Source organism: Procambarus clarkii, chromosome 31, assembly GCF_040958095.1.
Source record: "Procambarus clarkii isolate CNS0578487 chromosome 31, FALCON_Pclarkii_2.0, whole genome shotgun sequence".
NCBI lineage: Eukaryota > Metazoa > Arthropoda > Malacostraca > Decapoda > Cambaridae > Procambarus > Procambarus clarkii.
This window is the reverse complement of record NC_091180.1, coordinates 14,622,619-14,643,827: the sequence shown is the minus strand read 5'-3', so window position 1 is coordinate 14,643,827 and position 21,209 is coordinate 14,622,619. Positions and strand designations below refer to the sequence as shown.

The window sequence follows — 21,209 nt, the reverse complement described above, 5'->3', positions numbered from 1 at the left end:
CTACATCTTATTCATTAACTTTTTGTGAGAAGCAGAATTAGAATCTTTCTGACAATAGGAAAATACAGTCTATCCACCCTTCTCTGTAGTGTCACATCTTTGTGGCCCTGTTGTAGAACTATCAGGTTAAGTCTGATAGTATTCTGATAGTATAGTATTGATAGTACAGCTTTTATTCTGTACTTTACAGTTTGCATGGTATGCTTGTTAGTGACACCAGTCTAGTGTTTAGAACGTCTTGTCTGTCCACTTTGTCAAATATTGCTACTATATTATGCAATTATTTTTTCCAGATTTCCTGTCTGCAGTGATACATTGTTTGGCTGCACTGCCTTTGTTGCATCTAGTTCCTCCAGGTGTTTTCCCTGGAAACACAAACCGAAACTGTCTCTATTTTCCACTTGTTACAACTTGTAATAAAGTTGTTACATCTTGGCTTAACGTGTTTATGACGTATTAGAACGTTGTTACAACTTGCTATATTGGTTCTTATAACTGGTTAGGACGTGTTAAAACTTGTTCGAATGTTGTATCAACGTCGTAGTTTCGGTGTGTGTTTGGCAGGTTATTACCTCTTCTTCAGTGACTGCTTTACTGTCGTATGTTTTTTGCCCATCTGTTGTGTCCCATCCCTAGGTCACCACTCTGATTCTGTTTCACAAGCTTCTGGGAATGTCTTGCAAAGTTGCTCACACACCAGTTTGTCATTTGTCATTAGGACTTCCATCACTCTTTTTAGCCTTATCAAATAGTCTTTAAACCTTAATTATGTGTTCATAAATCATGTTATTCATCTCACATGCAGTACTATAGTCAGTACGTGAAAACAAGTGATAAACGATCAACGTAACATCCAAGGTGAACACTGAAGTCGTGTGTCTCGTATTGTCAGCAAAGTCAACATCAAGTGTCGACAGATGCTGGTCCAGATTACCAATATACCACCTTTCACATCTCTTCCAACCAATAAAATGTTAAATAATTTATTGATTTCAGTTTTTCTTACATTTTGCATACAATTATATGAAGAAAAATATGTTTTAGAATTTTTTTAATTTTTTGTGCATGCAGATGCAGCCATATTTCAATAGCCTTATGTTGAGGGCTAACAATATTTGAAAGAAAAATAAATTTTTAATTAATTTTTGTGTGTGTGCCACAGAAGCATCACATAGAACAGGGGTTAGGTGTCGCTTTCCTTCTTATGTGACTGAAGCAGCTTGGGCTGGTTCTTTGCCATTTTATATTTCTCAAACTGCTGTTTTTTTTTCATCTCTCCTGGCTCTTGTGTGCTCATTTCTGGTACTCATTAGTGCTTTCTTGTTAACCGTCATCCCCCGGTTTGTTATATTTCTCCCGTAACTTTCTAGTTCGGTCCTTTGCTGCTTATCTCTGTACTGCCTGTTGAACTACAGGTTTCTCCTGGACATATCAACTTCCTCAGTAGGATGAACTTTTTTAGACTTTTCTGAACATTTTGGAGGTACATATTTCATCATTTAATTTGGTGGCTTATCTCCAGTTCATTTTTCCATGCAGCTTCTGCATATAGTCTCTCTTTCTAAAGGTGTGTGTTCTTCTAAATATGCAGTCTGGCTCTTCTCTTGGTTTGAGAACAGTTTATATAATAAACTTAAAGAGTGTTCTATAAATGACATTGAAGCCATGACATGTATAAAGTTCTTCCAATCTTTTTATCACACTAATTAATTAAAAATTCAATAACTTCACTTGTAGAAAGAAAAAACATCAGCCACTGTCCAGAAAGAAACTTGTCAGATTCATTGTCAATGTTTAGAGATTAGAGGTACAGTATTAGTAGAATGAAATGGAAGCAAGAGATAGTGTTATTGGTGTAATTTGCTGTATGGTTAAAAAAAAAATATTTGACAAATTAATGCTTATTGTTTTGTTACCAGGTCAGGCATAGTTCAGCCCAGGTTCCAGGCCCCAACCCAGGATGATTGGAGGGACGGCTGCTTCTGAAACAAGCTTTACACTAGCCCACACACCCAGATTATGTGATTTATCTCGGGGACTCTCGGGATCTGCCACTGGACTCAAACAGGCTGTCATTGATATAATTTTTAAATCTAAAATTTTGATGTATACACTAGGTGATATTTAATCAGTATATATATTCAATACAACTTTTAGTTAAACTTAGCAGATACATTGGTATTTGTATACTACCGTCTATTCAGTAAGAATTTGGATATTTCCAGATGGAAGTTCGTTGTCCTCTGGTGTATGAATTCAAAATTTAAATTTTATTGGTTTGGTGCTTTGGCCGAGAGCCACAATGGACATTGGTGCATAGGTCACACATGTAAGTACTTTTCCCTGTAATGTTATCTCTTGTAGATGTATAGTACTTACCCATGACCTGGTGATTGCATAGTTAGTGAAATCTTTATACCTTGAATGGTGTTGCAATATTTGTTTAATTTTTACAGAAGCCATAAGAAAATCATATTATAAAATCTACCTAGTAGCCAAAGCCTTAGATGGCATTTCCTACTGATGACAGACCAGTGCTCTTGAAATCCCAAGGGAGTAGAAATTAGGCCGCAATGTGGCAACATTGTGATACCCCTAGTGGTCTCTGACCGCACATTCCAATTCTTCCTGGCCCTTGGGCTGGGCCCTTTTAGCTGTTGACAATAGAGAGGCCTTCCTTCACCTGCATCACGCTGTCTGATAGTCCTTGTTAGACGACAGGTTTGGTGCAAACATTCTTCGCATTATGTCTTTGATTACACAGGTGTAGGGGCTTAAAATAACGTCTAATCAAGCTTTTTGAGCAATAATTACAGGACAGTACAGTATAGTACTTCTAATCTATGATGTGTTTTGAATAACAGAAATTTGTGAAAGACTTTATAAGTTGTAAGTTATGTCAGGAAAAATAAAATTATCTTCGGGACTTCCAACCAATTCTGAAACAACACTTGGATGAAATTTAATGCATTGAACCAATTTTAGCCTTGTCCACATGACCAATGAGCTTTAGTGCAACCAAGTAACCAATAATAGTACCTGCTGATTTTTACCATAATGACCAATAGGCTTTTAGTAAGTGGAAGACACTTCTTACACTTATGTGTAAGTGGAAGACACATGTAAACTTTGAAGATGATGTGCAAGCTCTTGTTTTAGCTTACTCTTTTCCTTATGACTTAGTGTTCATGTTTAAGTTCATTGACAAATTGCTGAACTGTGACCAAGTGTTGGGACAATGTTTTGGACATGTTAGCAGGAGGAGGGCTATCAATGCAGCACCAGGGGCCACCAGCATTGCAGCACCAGGAGGCCCAGCATTGCAGCACCAGGAGCTAGCATTGCAGTGCCAGGAGCTAGAAATGCAGCACCAGGAGCTTGCATTGCAGTGCCAGGATCTAGCATTGCAGCGCCAGGATCTAGCATTGCAGCGCCAGGATCTAGCATTGCAGCGCCAGGATCTAGCATTGCAGCGCCAGGATCTAGCATTGCAGCGCCAGAATCTAGCATTGCAGCGCCAGAATCTAGCATTGCAGCGCCAGGATCTAGCATTGCAGCGCCAGGATCTAGCATTGCAGCGCCAGGATCTAGCATTGCAGCGCCAGGATTTAGCATTGCAAGCGCCAGGAGCCAGCATTGCAGCACCAGAAACTAGCAGTGCTGCACCAGGGACTAGCAGTGCTGCACCAGGGACTAGCATTGCAAGCACCAGGAGTCAGCAGTGCAGTACCAGGGACTAGCATTGCAACACCAGGAGCCAGCATTGCAAGCGCCAGGAGCCAGCAGTGCAGCACCAGGAGCCAGCAGTGCAACACCAGGAGCCAGCAGTGCAACACCAGGAGCCAGCATTGCAAGCACCAGGAGCCAGCAGTGCAGCACCAGGGACTAGCAGTGCAGCACCAGGAGCCAGCATTGCAAGCACCAGGAGCCAGCAGTGCAGCACCAGGGACTAGCAGTGCAACACCAGGAGCCAGCATTGCAAGCACCAGGAGTCAGCAGTGCAGTACCAGGGACTAGCATTGCAACACCAGGAGCCAGCATTGCAAGCACCAGGAGCCAGCAGTGCAGCACCAGGGACTAGCAGTGCAACACCAGGAGCCAGCATTGCAAGCACCAGGAGTCAGCAGTGCAGTACCAGGGACTAGCATTGCAACACCAGGAGCCAGCAGTGCAGCACCAGGGACTAGCAGTGCAACACCAGGAGCCAGCATTGCAAGCACCAGGAGCCAGCAGTGCAGCACCAGGGACTAGCAGTGCAACACCAGGAGCCAGCATTGCAAGTGCCAGGAGCCAGCAGTGCAGCACCAGGGACTAGCAGTGCAACACCAGGAGCCAGCATTGCAAGCGCCAGGAGCCAGCAGTGCAGCACCAGGGACTAGCAGTGCAACACCAGGAGCCAGCATTGCAAGCACCAGGAGCCAGCAGTGCAGCACCAGGGACTAGCAGTGCAACACTAGGAGCCAGCATTGCAAGCGCCAGGAGCCAGAAGTGCAGCACCAGGGACTAGCAGTGCAGCACCAGGAGCCAGCAGTGCAATACCAGAAGCCAGCAGTGCAGCACCATGTCTGTAATTGCAGTCATCATTTTTGGTGGGGGAGCCTGTGTTTTACTTTAATCTTTCATTATGATTAAGATAATTGTGATTCTCAGGTTTTCAGAATAATTTTGTATAGTTTTAAGCGGAATCTTATAAGTATCTTTGATATTGGTACTTGATGATGAGTATTGGCTTGTGTGTTGCATCATCTACACACAGGTTAGTGTAAACTAGATAAGAATTTCAAATTTGACGAAGTTTGGTGACATATTCCATAAAGCTTTGGAAAAAGTATTGATATAAATCTTGCTAATTATTATTTAATTGACTAATTATTTTGGCTGTACAAGTGAATTAAGTTGTATAATGTTTAGCCAAACATAATTTTTACCCCTGTCAAACCTCTCTCCCATGGTGAAAGGATTTGAATTACATTTAATGTTGGAAACACACCGCGTTCTTGCCTCCGTAGAAAGTATTCAGTATAAATGGACCTGTAGTTGTTCCTGTAGTTGACATTGCATTAAGCTTCTTAATATACTACTATGTGATATAAGTCAGCTTCAGGAATAAGAAATTTAAAAATTCGTCCTTATTCCCTCCCATAAAAAAAGAAGAAAAATACTGTATAAGAATTGTTTTTATCATGATGATGTCCTCTTTTTTTTCTTTTATCTTATTTTTTACTTTATTTTTATTTTATTTTAAATTTGTATAATTTATGAGCCTCCTAGAAAAATTGTTGTCGAGTCTCTCTCATTTAGAATTTTTCATCACGTTAGTCTTTTCATTCGGTTGCCAATGATGATTGTTTAGATTTCTCAATGTCTGTTTTCAGCCTCATTTTCCAACCATATATGCTTTGTTACGCTCCCGAGGACTGTCTTTCATATCGGTATTTTTGCTTGAATCCCGGTGGTGGAAACTTTGCCGTTCCATTTCTCCCCCCTCTAAAAGCTATTTTCCATCCTTGCGCAGGTTGGCCTACGTAGAATCTGCTCCATTCAGTAGGGTGCCTTTATACTTAACCTTCTGGTCTCACATGCTTGTCCGTGTTTGTGGGGGAGTCTTACCTATTTTTGGGAATTGCTCCAGCTACTGGACCTTGCCATCTTTCTTGGTGTGTTTCACTGCTTCTGAAGAATGACTGCCTTCATCTTTTGAATTTATTTAATCATTGGTTTGTTTTAAACCATGTAGTGAAAGCTTGAAGGGAAAATATAATTTTTAATATTTTGAAACTTTCTGGAAATTCTAGATATGAGTGAATCACTAATGAATTTTGTATTTTAAAGTATATTGTATAGTATCTAATTTTGGCTAGACTATTTTTGAAAGCCATGGGTTTTAGTCAGTTTTGACCATTTTTACGTTTTTATTCAGAATGAATGATTTAATTTCGTCTTATTCATAGGAGTCATATTTATCTCGTGTTTTAATAAAGATTATAAAGATATATGAAAGGTATAATGTAAACATTTACCTATTCCCATTAGACTTGTCTATAGTGTGACTAGTTAGCCTTGCCCCCAACACGCTGCCTTAAATTGAAAACGAGCTCTACTTACGGTGATATACGCATCATGTATAGACATTTTTATGTACGGCTGACAATGACTAGTAAAGACAAAACTGCATGACATTTACATTAGGTAAAACAGTAGAAGATTTCTAAACAGGAAATATGAACATTATCATTCCTTAAAAATTGTGGTTGTGTATTGTGCAATTAGAGATGATTATGGTGTGGTATTATAGAGAAATTTTGATATGAAAGTTAAAAGGATAAACATGGAAGAGGAGGTGGGTCATAGAAACATGGATGATTAGTAGGAGAAATTTGGATTAAAAAGTAATTGAGAAACTTAGATAATGAAGGAATGGCGGGGTAATGAGGATGAATAAGAAATAGGAAGATCATGGAAGAGTAATTGGAAGATTAAATACAAAAGGATAGGGGTTGAGAGAAAAAGTCGTCTGGAATTACTGCAGTATTAGAGAGATTAATCCCTGCGCTGCGCACCTGTTTTTGTCAAAAATTTCATGGTGCAATTGTTAAGGACATATTTTTGTTTTTATAAATGTTCAGCAAATGTTAATGTCAAAAAGTTTCCAAAACTCAATCATTTTCATTTCAAATCACAAAGAGTGATGAAAACATTAAAGAGCATTAAAATATGGCCTATTAAACAAATAATAGCACACTGTGCAGCTTAACCTAGCACTTAACCACTGCACAGTTAAGTGGTTAAAGCTTTGTGATGTTAGTGTGCTGTGGAGGAGAGGAGAAAAGAGCTGCTCACTGAATACCTTACCTTTAGTGTTACTGTGATGTGGCTCTGAGGAACAGTGTCCCCACCGCCTGGTTTCTGGTCAGGCCTCCTGGTTTATGTTTGGGCTAACCAAACTGTTCGATGCCACGGCAGACAGTCTGATGTAAGAATCACAGGCCAGAGTCAGCTTGAGGTGGTTCTGAGAATTAACGTCCCCCACAGTCCAGTTCCTGACCAGGCCTTCCTTGGTTGATGGTCTGGTCAACCAGGTTATTAGGTATCATTATTGTGTGGAGTGGAGGAGAGAAGAATAGCCACATGCTGTAATATGGCTGGTGATTAAATTTCCTTATTTAGCTTGCTAGTAGTTGTTGATACATTGGAAATTATACTGGCTAGCCAACTGCATAGTAGCTGATAGTTTAGTGATTGTAGATTGGGGGTAGATAGATGGATGACTAGGGAAAGATGGGTACAAAATATATGGAGAGGGCTAGGGAAATATAGGTGACTGACTAGGAATTTACAGGTGAATGGCCTAGAGAAATATGGATAGATAACTGGGAAAACATGGGTACAAAATATAGGAAGATTGCTAGGGAAAAAGTGATATAAAATATTGGGAGGTACAGGGGATAGCTGAGAATAGATGAGTGGGTTTCTAGGATAGTCTTCATACTCTCTATGGATACGGTACCCCCCACAGTTCTACTGTACGTCCTCAGGTGTATACCTTGTGATTAACAAATTACTTTGGAACAAGCACCGTAGTTGATCATTTTCATTGTTTTTAAGCCAGAGTAACTCAATAAAGATGCTGCTCACCTTAAAATGTTAGATTCCTTGTCAGCTCAGCTAGCAATAACCTTAATACTTAGTGGGGCTTCTGTATCATTAAAGGTTCACTGGGCTACCCTTACTGTATTCATCAACAAAATTAAAATTTATAAATTTATAAAAAAAAAAGATATTGGGTATTACTCAATTAAATCACAATATGGCACTGATCCAGAAGACTTGGGTTATTTTTTGTTTTAGTATGCTAACTTGTAAAATATTTAAGTTTAATTAGATTTGCAGTTTGCACATTTGTATAAGTTGGCTTGTTTACTGTTAAACTGCAATGACTTTTTGTAAAAGGATTGATAATTCCAGTATTTGTTTGCATGCAAAAACAACAAAATTAGTTGATCAATCAACCAGGCTGTTATTCATACGTCAGGCTGCGAACAGCCTGGTTGACCAGTCCAGCAACCAGGAGGCCTGGTCGGGGACTGGGCCACGGGGACCTTGAACCCCGAAATCATCGCAAGGTAACCACAAGGTATAAAGTCAGCAGTCATGAGCACTGCCAGGTAGGGAATTTATTTTTTATTTATTTATTTATTTATTTATATATATATACACATACAAGAGTTTTTACATTCTTGTAAAGCCACTAGCACTCGTAGTGTTTCGGGCAGGTCCTTAATCCTAATTTTTCCCCAGAATACGACCCGCCAAATAGTTTAACAACCAGGTACCCATTCGCTGCTGGGTGAACACTTAAGGATTGGTGCCCAGGCAATCCTCCCCAGTCACGATACGAACCCAGGCCAAAGCTCTCGGGAAGCGCCGAGCAAGTGTTTTACCACTGCGCCAAGGGGACGGTGGCACAGACACTGTTTAGACGTTTTTTCATTTGTATTTTGTTGGTGAATCTATGGTTAAGATTTCTTCTGGTGCCCTGAAGAAGCTAGGTTGCCTGTTACTGTAGTTATGTTCTGTTGTTTCATTTTATTGGATTGTATGTAAAATATGTATAGATTTTATCTCATCTCATGTTTGCGTCCAAACCTTTGTTGTCTTGTTCAGTGTTTTCTAACTGTCACTATTGCTTCTTCTCCTTTTCTTGCTATGAATGTTGTTCTCCTCCTTAACACTTTAGTTTTCTAGTGATGCTTAAACGTGTCACGTACTGTACTCCAACAGTAAACATTCCAATGACGCTAAAACAAATCGTGCGTCTCATTTTTCACGATTAATACAAATCGTGCATCTTGCATGAACATTTTAGGGGTCACTGATCAAGACCCTGAGATGCCCAGAACATTTACAGTCGGTATGCACCAACGGGTCGGAAGTGTTAGTGTTATTCCTTTTCTGGTTGTCACTGTTGTTTTCTCTCCCTTTTTTAACTATCATTTTGCCCCTTAGTCACAGTGCCTACATAACCCTGGGCAACATGGTCTTAAATGCCATGGAAGACAAGCAAAATGCTAATGTAACATACACAGATTTTGCAAAATGTGCTCAAAAGGAATTATTGGCAAACTGGGAAGATGGATCTTCAGTTTCCTAATGGAATAGAACCCAATTTCTTAATGGAAATAGAACCCACACTAACAGTCGATAAAGTAAAATCTGGATAATTCATCATGAAAAGCTCAATCTCCCAAGTTTGTGTACTTGCTCTGGTACATTTTCTCATCCTCATCAGACAGAGAAGGATGCAAACTATAGTACTGTACTGTGTCATTGTTTACAGATGACACTAGGATTTTCATGAGAGCAGACATTATAGAGGACATAACAAATCTTCAATCTGATGTCCATCAAGTCTTTCAATGGGCCACAGAAAATATGATGTTTAATGAGAGTGTTCCAGTTACTGCACTATGGAAAAGACATAAATATAAAAACAGAAACCACATATAAAATGCAGTCAAACTATACTATTGAAAGAAAAAGCAATGTAAAAAAAATTAGGAATAATCATATCAGAAGACTTTGCTTTTAACCCTTAAAGAATGCAACAAATTAGCTTTCACAACTGCAAGAAAAAATGACAGATTGGATAACAAGAACCTTCTAACCAAAAGATGCCATATCAATGATACCTTCTAAGACACTAGTGCTTTCTTGAGTGAAATATTGTTACACACTAACAGCTCCATTGAAAGTTCGAGAAATTTATGACAAAGCATGTAAAGACCTTTTAATACTAGAATCCGCTCGGTAAAACATCTAAATTATTGAGACCGCTTATGAATTTTAAATCTGTATTCTCTAGAGCACAGGCATGAGAGATCATGCTATCACTTGGAAATTTAGATTTTCAAACACTCGAAAATGGTAGAAGGATCGGTTCCAAATCTGCACACAGAAATGAACACAACATGGGACCAGATGATATGGCAGGATATGCAAAATAGCCCAATTAAAAAGCAGAGGTACAATAGGCATGCTAAGAGTAATCTCAATCAACATCAAACTCCCAAGACTTTTCAACACACTCCCTCTACACGTACTGTACAAGGCATAACTGGCGGACCTCTTGCAGTGTTCAAAGGAGAACTTAATATCCTTGAGAACCTGATCAACCAGGCTGCGATCAGCTGCATCGAACAGTCTGATTGACCAGACCACCAACCAGGTGGCCTTGTCAGAGACCAGGTCACGTGGACGTTGATCCTCGGAATCATCGACAGGTGTTATGACAGGTATTCTCTAGCTTTCCTTATTCCTTCTCCCTGGTTACTCCTTAGTCCGCTAGCTTTCTTGCTTCCTGTTTATCAGTTTTCTTCCCCATCCTTCTGGATCTACTGCCATCTTTTTGCTCATCTTGTGCATTCATATTAGTTACCATCAAAACATTTTAATGTCTTTATCAGAGTCAAACGTTGGCTAAGCTTCCTTTGATTTCCACTGGACACACTGCAGCAAGATCCTTTCAGAATGCATCAAATGCAACTTAAGGCATGGCCTTCAGGGTATGCGATACTGTCTTGACGGAATATTCCTCGTAAAGAATGAGATCATAAATAAGGAGCATGATGAACTACTTGAAGTAATTCAATAATATAAACATTCCAGTCCCCAAAGATTTGCTGCATGTTAATGCCTTGCTTGTTTTATTCATGTGGTGTTTCGTATTAAATTTAGTGCAGCATTACGGTACTGGGAACTGTTAAAAGATGGTCTTGTTCTTACATGGTTGGATAAGTCGAAACTTTCTCTGGTGTCTGTCTTTTAAAAAATCTAAATTTTACTGTAACTTTGCACAAAAAGTGTCTTTTACTGGACTTTTCTTTTTATTTAATTTTCATTTGCGTGATCATTATTATGTAAAGCAGACTCGTGTGCACTGATGTTGGTAATTTGATAGTGCATGAATTGGATTTTGTCTTGTTAAATTTTCATAGTTTAATAAAGACTGTGATGTGCTAAATATGCAGGTTAATTATTTTTGCAACTTCATAAAAAGAAATACAGTAATACTGTAGTTTGTTATATCAATTTTCTTCTCGACTCATTCATCAGAAAATTTCTAAATTAGGGATCAGACGAAGAACTTGAAGTACTGTACATAGTATACCGATACGATAATGCTTCGTACACACAACGGAAGGTGGAAGTAAGTGTTAGGTCGTCACTCTCCTCCTGTTACGGGAGCAGACAAGACAATATGCATACACTGCTGATTTTTCATTTTCATTTATACAACAGCATTTATCACAAAATATGTATAAATTGAAAATAGTTCATCTTTTATAGTTTCACGTAATCCTTTTTGTCAGTACGAGACTTGTAAGGAAGAGCACGACTCGATGAAACAATGCCTGTGTTGAATACTTATTGCCACTTGTTGTTTGCATGCTGTGAGAGTAACAAGTCTCAAGTGCCAAGAATGCTAGACTTAGGGTCAAACAAACTCTTAGCAAGATGAGAGCTTTTATGTGATGAAGGTACATTGACGTATAACTTGCTAGCGCTGAGACTACAGCTATACCATTCTTCAACTAAGGGCTCGCCTTGCTATGTCTGTGCACCGAATTATTGGCAGTTTGTTATTTTGTAGTATCGGACTTATGTGGATCTGCATCCTCAATGCATGAGGCAAGATAAATATCTATACAGTTTATATTTTTTTGGAATGTCACTCATTTGGATTCTAGATTGTGGTGTATTATATTTCTTTGTGTAGATATATGTAAAGGAGGAACAAATAATTTTTTACTGTAGTCCATTGGCTTTGAAAATAAATTTGATATAAAAAGTACAATAGACATTTGTGCCTTAGGTGAAAATTTAATTGTGAATGTCAAAGATACAATCACTGTCAGTATGTCAAATACATGAATGCAATCCCATTGATCAGTATGGTAAAGCTATTAAGAATGGTAGTCCCTCAAGTAGCGTATGCATGATTCTAGCACCTGCTAGAGAATGCAAGATAATCCCTAGAAAATTTTAATAAGATAAACATAACAAGTGTAGAGTATATCCAAAGGTGGGCAGAAACAAGTTCCAAAAGGACCAAATTCCTGTAACTCTATCCATTATGAGAACCGTGATCGGGAAACTTGATCCCTTTACCAGGCAGGACCAAAGTGGAGGCCGACAGTCCATATTTAAAGCAATTCCGGATGGTCCAAGGATCTTTAGTTCGTTTTTTTTTAACGAGAGAAGGACTGCTTGTTGAAGTTTGTTCTTTACAAGTGTAAAATTTCTGTATTTCCAGTTTGATATATTGATATAGGAATAAATTATGCACCAAATAGTTATTTTAAATTAGTCAGTTGTCTACATTCTCTACAGCAAATTGTCATCTAAGCGTTTTATGATTTGGGTTGTCGTCATCAACAAGGGCTTGTTATCCAGCCCTGCATTGAAGGGTTTAGTTCATAAAGTTCAATACGCTTTAACTTTTTCAGTATCACCATAGAGAGACCCTTCTCTGTGGGGTAAGACATCATTAAGGCAAAGAAATCAGGGCGGAGTGACAGCCATTTTGAAATGCTAGTCTTCTTGAAGGGAAATACAAGCATTCAACTTACAGTATTATTATATTTTTCCTAGTTTTGCTATATTAATTTTGTAGTACTGTACAGTAATTGTATTATTTGGAATTTAACTTAAATTGACTAAAATATTAATGATCTCCAGCATCTTCAATTGCATATTTAATTTCAGTTAAATATTTCACTTGTATATAATGCAAATGCCAGGTACCGAGTTTGTCACAGTTTCTCTCTTCCAAAAGGACCATGATCGAGACCATTGGTCCGTATTAAGACCGGACCAATACTTTCGGTGCTTTTTGAGGAACGGGTGCCCACCTTTGTGTATATCCTTTAACAAAGTATACTCCATGATTGTTGTCGGGGCTTATGTTATAAGGCATTGTATACCACATTTCAGGTAGGTGGATTGTAGGTGCCTGATAACCTGGATATTTTGTGAACGAGCAATAGTATGTTTTATTAATGAGCATAAGGGTGAATTGGAACATTTCAAACTTTTTTCAAACATTTTCTCTATCCGAATTGAATATAGCTTGTAAATAATAAATATTTAAGTTTTTTTGGAGCATACTGTTTTAACAATAAATTATAATTACAGTACAATATGTACTTTTAATATAAAAGTTTCATCTTCATTTTTAAGCTATGAGGTGCAAAAATTTATAGAAGGCTTTTGATCATTCTAAATAATGAGAAGCCTTTGCCAACATTCAGTTTATCCAATACTGTGCATAAATATGTTTTAATGGCGGCAGCTAATAATAGTGTAAATCCTGGTGGCGGGTCACTACTCTTCACCTCTACAAAAACAGGTGAATTCCATACCTCTATTCCGTGACAGTTTCTTGCGTAACTCGGTTGGTTGTTGATAGAAATCAGAGAAACAGTCTGAATACATTTTTATCAAGCTGACCATTCATTCTTTCCAAGTTTGGGTGAGGTAAGGGAACAGACCTTAGTAAACTCTTTAATATATGGAATCTTTCACTGCATGTACAGTACAGGTATCATGATACGTAATATAAATAACAGTTCAATCTGGAATTTTTGTACATTGTATTGTGTTAAAATTTAAAATGCATAGTGGGCCTTGCATAAATACCTCCAAGCTTCTTTATTAGTTGCCTTGCAAGAGCTTCAATTTGTCAGAGCTCTCTGGCTTAGTTCCCGATCTCAAGTGTCTTTTGTCTTCCATTCTATCAATACGGTATTGTATACATACATCTTTTGCTTTAGCTACTTAATCAAAAGTATGTGTTATAGACACTTTTGTATGTTGTCAAGTATCTTGTATTTTTATTTCAGGAACCTATTATCTTTGTTAAAGATAACACACTATGCATAATATTTCCATGCACTTCCGCCACTGCTTATTTACACACGTTTCCGGTAATAGTTAAAGCTCCAACTTTACAACTCTTGGAAATGCATGCCGAACTATCCTTGATGGCCCCTTGACTGGACCCCCTCGGTGCATGGCTACCCAGTTGACATAGTGCATTGGTCGAGTGATCTCTAGCATGAATCGGTAATTATACTTAGCCTTTAAATCGTGCACACATTTTTTCCTGTGTAATGATAACGTGCTTGTCTAGTGTCTTATATTGACCCCTTGTCTTTATATTTAGTTGATTTTAAAATTATAAAGATAGACGCAGTTCAATAATACACATTGTGTTTTACAGTACAGTATTGAAATCTCGATTTGTAAAATAATTTTGTTAAATTTGTGCTGTATCACAGATGGCCTCCTTATGCTCAGTAACTAGAATGAAAACGTGTGTATTGTTTGTTATTGCTGTATCTAAATACCGTACTTAACAATTTACTTTGTGTGAATATTTGTAAGTGTGTGTGTATAGTGTTACAATGTGTGCGAGTTTTTTTTTTTTTTTTTTTTTTAATTTTTAATTAATTTTCAACAAGCAAATGTAGACCTGTCATGAAAAAATGTGTGCACACTTTGTGAAGTCATCCCACATGTTTGTTACCTTAAGTTTCTTTCTTCTTACCTAAAATAAATATAAATATTTATATATATATACAGTACTGTACATACATCCACCTTGGGTACAATTGTATGCAATTATATATACACTGTATATGTACAGAGTATGTAATTATATATATATATATATATATATATATATATATATATATATATATATATATATATATATATATATATATATATATATATATAATGTCGTACCTAGTAGCCAGAATGCACTTCTCGGCCTACTATTCAAGGCCCGATTTGCCTAATAAACCAAGTTTTCCTGAATTAATATATTTACTCTATTTTTTCTCTTGAAATGATAAAGCTTCCCATTTCATTATGTATGAGGTCAATTTTTTTTATTGGAGTTAAAATTAACGTAGTTATATGACCGAACCTAACCAACCCTACCTAACCTAACCTAACCTATCTTTATAGGTTAGGTTAGGTTAAGTAGCCGAAAAAGTTAGGTTAGGTTAGGTAGTCGAAAAACAATTAATTCATGAAACTTGGCTTATTAGGCAAATTGGGCCTTGCATAGTAGGCTGAGAAGTGCATTCTGGCTACTAGACTAGGTACGACATATATATATATATATATATATATATATGTCGTACCTAGTAGCCAGAACTCACTTCTCAGCCTACTATTCAAGGCCCGATTTGCCTAATAAGCCAAGTTTTCCTGAATTAATATATTTACTATAATTTTTTTCTTATGAAATGATAAAGCAACCCTTTTCTCTATGTATGAGGTCAATTTTTTTTTATTGGAGTTAAAATTAACGTAGATATATGACCGAACCTAACCAACCCTACCTAACCTAACCTAACCTATATATATAGGTAAGGTTAGGTTAGGTAGCCAAAAAAAGCTAGGTTAGGTTAGGTTAGGTAGGTTAGGTAGACGAAAAAACATTAATTCATGAAAACTTGGCTTATTAGGCAAATCGGGCCTTGAATAGTAGGCTGAGAAGTGCGTTCTGGCTATTAGGTACGACATATATATATATATATATATATATATATATGTCGTACCTAGTAGCCAGAACTCACTTCTCAGCCTACTATTCAAGGCCCGATTTGCCTAATAAGCCAAGTTTTCCTGAATTAATATATTTACTATAATTTTTTTCTTATGAAATGATAAAGCAACCCTTTTCTCTATGTATGAGGTCAATTTTTTTTTATTGGAGTTAAAATTAACGTAGATATATGACCGAACCTAACCAACCCTACCTAACCTAACCTAACCTATATTTAAAGGTAAGGTTAGGTTAGGTAGCCAAAAAAAGCTAGGTTAGGTTAGGTTAGGTAGGTTAGGTAGACGAAAAAACATTAATTCATGAAAACTTGGCTTATTAGGCAAATCGGGCCTTGAATAGTAGGCTGAGAAGTGCGTTCTGGCTATTAGGTACGACATATATATATATATATATATAGTCAACCACACTATCGAGGAAATTATATACAGTACTGTACATATATCCACTTCTAGTACAATTGTATGCAATTTTATATAATATATATATATATATATATATATATATATATATATATATATATATATATATATATATATATATATATATATATATATATATATATATATGTATGTCGTACCTAGTAGCCAGAACGCACTTCTCAGCCTACTATGCAAGGCCCGATTTGCCTAATAAGCCAAGTTTTCCTGAATTAATATATTTTCTCGATTTTTTTCCTTATGAAATGATAAAGCTACCCATTTCGTTATGTATGAGGGCAATTTTTTTTATTGGAGTTAAAATTAACGTAGATATATGACCGAACCTAACCAACCCCACCTAACCTAACCTAACCTATCTTTATAGGTTAGGTTAGGTTAGGTCGCCGAAAAACTTAGGTTAGGTTAGGTTAGGTAGGTTAGGTAGTCGAAAAACAATTTCGTGAAAACTTGGCTTATTAGGCAAATTGGGCCTTGCATAGTAGGCTGAGAAGTACGTTCTGGCTACTAGGTACGACATATATATATATATATATATATATATATATATATGTATATATATATATATATTTTCTCATCTCTATTTCTGCCTTCATATCTCTCTTTATATATTTATCTGTCTCTAACTTTGATGGTGCATTGTTAAGTTTTCACACATTATTGTGTAGCATCACTGTGGCAGTATCTCCTACCAAGTATTCTGATGTTGTGCAATTACTACATCTGCATCTTAAGGTGTGGGTGTTATCACTATGTCTGCATCTTAAGGTGTGGTGTTATCACTATGTCTCATCTTAAGGTACAATTGTTACATCTGCATCTTAAGGTGTGGTGTTATCACTATGTCTGCATCTTAAGGTACAATTGTTACATCTGCATCTTAAGGTGTGGTGTTATCACTATGTCTGCATCTTAAGGTGCAATTACTGCAATGTCTGCATCTTAAGGTGCAATTACTGCAATGTCTGCATCTTAAGGTAAGGTGCTACTGCTACTTCTGCATGTTTAGATGCTTCCTACCTTCTTGTTCCCTTGATTTTTAATTTGTTTAGTCTTTCATAATGACTGAACTCCTTTTATTCGTTCATAAAGTTTCCACACTTTCACAATCTTTGTTATTGATAAACATCTTGGAAATTATATTTGAAATTAATAGATGATTTGTTAATAACTTACCATAAGTCCCATAACAAACCCAAGGAATGGATATAAATGTAGCTTTAAAAAATAAAACCCACTAACTGTATTAGAATTTGTCAAAGACACATAAAAGTAACCCCTGTGAAAATGGACTGCTAAACGCACCTTTGAGATGCCCAGTTAGGTAACGGGGCAATTCCCAGTGTAGCCCGTGAGCCTGACATCTTATTGTAAACAATCCTATGTAAACATGTTGTATCTCAAACTTGTATAACCCAGTCTACATAGACCTCTGATCTCAGATAAATGTCATATCCTCTCTGTAATCCCTGATAAGTGGAGAACCAAGTACTTACAGAGCTGTTATCCCAATAGAATTATGTATTGATCCCTTTTTCCCAAAAGGCCCCAACTCCTCATGACTTTTTGCCCAAATTAAATTCCTATGATACCCGTGTAATTTAGTAAATCAAAACCATACTGAAATCTTCAACATTAGAGTGTTTACACATTATTTTTATTATTATTTTTTTTAAATTACTGTATTATCTTTTTAAATACAGTAGTGTTTTATGTGTAGGTGATGCTGATACAATGTTTTGAATATTTTAGTTAACCATTGTTCTTTAGACTGTGATGTTAAGTGTCTCTTAAAATGAAATTATTGTAATGGAATGAAACATTAAACATGAGATATTAATGCATGTTAAATTTAAAGATATTTAAATTTGCATAACAATTAAAGTGAATTTGACTGTTAATAAAGACCATGTATCCTAGACTCGAAGATTATCATCATAATAGAATAGCAAAACCTAAATTCAGAATTGTCTAAAATATGTTTCAAGCGTTACTGATGCATTAACTATTGTGGCATGTGTGGAGATGAGGAGTGACTGATGTGTTTGGAGACAATTCTTCACATTAATATCAGAAACCATTCAATTGTTGAAATTGTTGTGGCGGAAAATGTTCCCTTACCCAAAAACGACCTCATGGACTTACCTGCGAGGTACCAAGTGTCTTAGTGCAAGGTCTGCCACTAATATATCTAGTATGCTTGAAATATTATTAGGGGAAATTTGGGCAAGAAGATGAATTATGACAGCTTCTTATTTATTTAATTCATAATTAGTGGTTGGTTCACTAATTATAATGAATATTGTTGCTTATTGCATTCTAATTTTATAATGTGTTTAATCATTTTAATAATGGTTGCTTTGCATATAGTTCTGTGTCTTCAGAATCTGAAGACCTGTTATTTTTAATAAAAGCAATAGCTTGCTGTTCTTTTATATCCTTGATACTATATCTTTACCCCCCCCCCCCCCCCGGCCGAATTACTGATCCCGTCTAGGATGCAACCTCACAACAAGCTGACTAACTCCTGAGTACCTATGCACTGCTAGGTGGACAGAGGCATTAGGTGAAAGGAAATGTGCCCAACCATTTCTGTCCTGCCCGGAATTCTTGATTGTGCTTCGAGAACGAACCCGATTGTACTACAGGGACCCTCTGATCAGTAAAGTTAAACTAATGTGTCAGTTTGGAGGAAATTTTTGCAGTATATTTTGAAGTTTTGTGACCATTATACATTTGAACAAAACATAATCAAATTTAAGTATTATGAGTATCTCATTTCCTAAGGAAAACAATTATATAGCCCCTTTACATCCAGATGTACTGCATACACAAAATAATGCAGACACTCAATTCAACGGCTTAAAAACTATTTTAGCGCATTATTGCTTACTACATTCCCACTTGTAGATGAATAAGGTACAGCCTATGCGACAATAAATTCCACCGATACCCCATAAAAAGCAGTGTTGGCCATTTACAGTGCTGATCAAAAAATATGTATTCAGAACCATCCTGAAACCATTTAGTTTAGTCTTCCAGCAATAAAATAAAAACTTAACTTTAAATGCTCCTTCAATGAAAAAATATGTACAATATACTTTATTAGATACCACAAATACATCCACTTCTTCAATAGAGAAGCCTTGAGAAATCTTGGTACCGTAACACCATAAATGGTTTTATTTAATATTTCACATACAGAGAGAGTCTGTCAGTTACACAGGATATTGGTGGCACCAAGGTGTCGGTCCTTAGCAATTATAAAAGTCTCACATTTCAAGACTGTGTTCAAAGGTTGAGTAGGAGTTAGGTTGTGTGAGGTGACCTTGCTTCTGCCGAGCTGTTAATTGCAGGTGGTTGTTGTTTCTATCGGTCAAGCAGCTGTATAGGTGTGGTAGGCAGAGCTTGGTTCCCGGTTCCTCCTTGTATATCTTTGGAACTGTACATTTGAGGCATTAGGAGAACAGCCATATATATATCAGGCCGGGTGGGGGAGACAGTCTGCCAGCCGTACCACACCCTCCTCTTTTACATAACTGTCTCAGAGACTGGTGAGTGAACTTTTAAGGTTGATGTATTGGTGTTTTCCAACTTGTGTAACTTTCAGGGCCAGTCAGCTGTAGTTGCTCTCAATTTCTTGTGTGGTGTAACCGATTCTGAAATAATGTTGACATTTGAACATCAAGTGAAATGGTTGAATTATGATACTCATAATAGTAAATGTATAATTGATTAACTTACTTTTTAAATTATCTTTAATTCTGATCCCTAGATCAGAACTAGTGATCTAGTTTGGATTTTGGATTTTCTATGATATAATGGAAGCTAGAGTAGTGAGCATTCTGAATTGTACTGGCTGATAGGTATCCTTTGGAGGTGTTTTATCAAGTTTTCTCTCTTGAACACCTTGAGAGGTCGGATACTTGTACTTGTGTGTAGATGGAGTGTTGAAAAATCTTGGGTCTTTACTGTTAATACTCTGTGTACCAATTGCATCTGCTTTTCGACGGTGCTATTTTGCAAATACATTTTGCTGTTTTGCAAACACTTTGCTAACTGCAAAACATTTGTGGTGAGGCGGTTGCCGCTGCACGGCTGTTCTGTGGGTTGGAGCAGATATGGATGCCCCGGGTCAGTTATTTTGTGTTTTCGTTCTGGGTTGGGTAGGTTGGTGTCTTCTGCCGGCTTCCTGTTTTCTTTGCTGCAGTTTCTACAGTTTTCAGAATTTGGATCTAGTGTTGCTGGGTGGTTCTGGGGGGTGGGGCTGCTGCTTCCACATTTGGTGATGGAAGTAGTTAGCTGATGCTGTGTGAATTCTGTTTCTCAGGGGGGGGGGATGTTGTTTGATGCTTGGTTCATTTCCTCAGAGGAGATACTTTTCTGTCTAGAGAATTTCGCACAGATCATGGTCTTTGATCCTTTTTTCTACCCCCTCTACTTCAAGTCCCTCAAGGGGCGCACAAATTCAGTAAGTACAAATAGACAATTAACATTACAAGAATCCCATTAAACATTGCAGGTTAATATAGTAAGCACAGCATCTAATTGTTACACTCTTGGGGCAAAATTCTTGTAGCTCCTAAGTATACTGTCTATCACACCATTATCACACATACAAACAATTTGATGTGGTACATTATTTATTTCCTTATTTCTATAGTTATCAATAAGTTGACACACTAATACATAATGTTCTAAGGTGTGGGCGTGCGGCATACTACATAATTTACACTCCTTATCTTTTTCACTGACATCAACACCGTATTGCCAGATATATTTGTATCCTAATCCTAATCTCATGTAAATTGAATCCTTCCAAGTAGACTTTCCTTTACCATAAGTGAAGGGCGAATTTGCATTTAATTTGCAACCACCAGAAGTTGGCGAGGAGCCCCCACCTCCCTTTATAATTCAACAATTATAGTAACTTTGAAATAATAGCCTATCTATGCAATAAGTAAATGTAAAAATAATCACAATTTTTTAAAGATAATAGTAGAGAAAGTCCAATATAATCATACTTTCTTTGAGATTAATCTATCTCTGGAAATCCCACTGGACTCCTCCACCCTGAGGACACGCTGACGTCACTACTTGACAACCCAGTTAAAGGATGAAACTTTTATAAG

The 21,209-nt window shown here is 37.1% G+C and overlaps 1 protein-coding gene and 1 long non-coding RNA gene across 5 annotated transcripts in view; both read left to right on the top strand.

Moving 5' to 3' along the window:
• Nucleotides 1–8,021, top strand: part of LOC123758670 (SLAIN motif-containing protein 2) — a 72,248-nt gene extending 64,227 nt beyond the window's left edge. For 3 of the 4 annotated variants that reach the window (XM_045743207.2, XM_045743206.2, XM_045743205.2), the window contains one exon: nucleotides 1,920–8,021. In XM_045743207.2, the coding sequence (XP_045599163.1) occupies nucleotides 1,920–1,986 (67 nt within the window). In that variant the 3' untranslated portion in view covers nucleotides 1,987–8,021. The remainder of the gene's footprint in view (nucleotides 1–1,919) is intronic. The other variant, XR_011230070.1, reaches the window with a different exon arrangement.
• Nucleotides 8,022–16,229: 8,208 nt separating this feature from the next.
• On the top strand, nucleotides 16,230–18,500 carry LOC123758671 (uncharacterized). Its single transcript, XR_011230069.1, has 2 exons — nucleotides 16,230–16,845; nucleotides 16,904–18,500. It is a non-coding gene; the product is annotated as an uncharacterized lncRNA (long non-coding RNA).
• The last annotated feature ends 2,709 nt before the right edge of the window (nucleotides 18,501–21,209 follow it).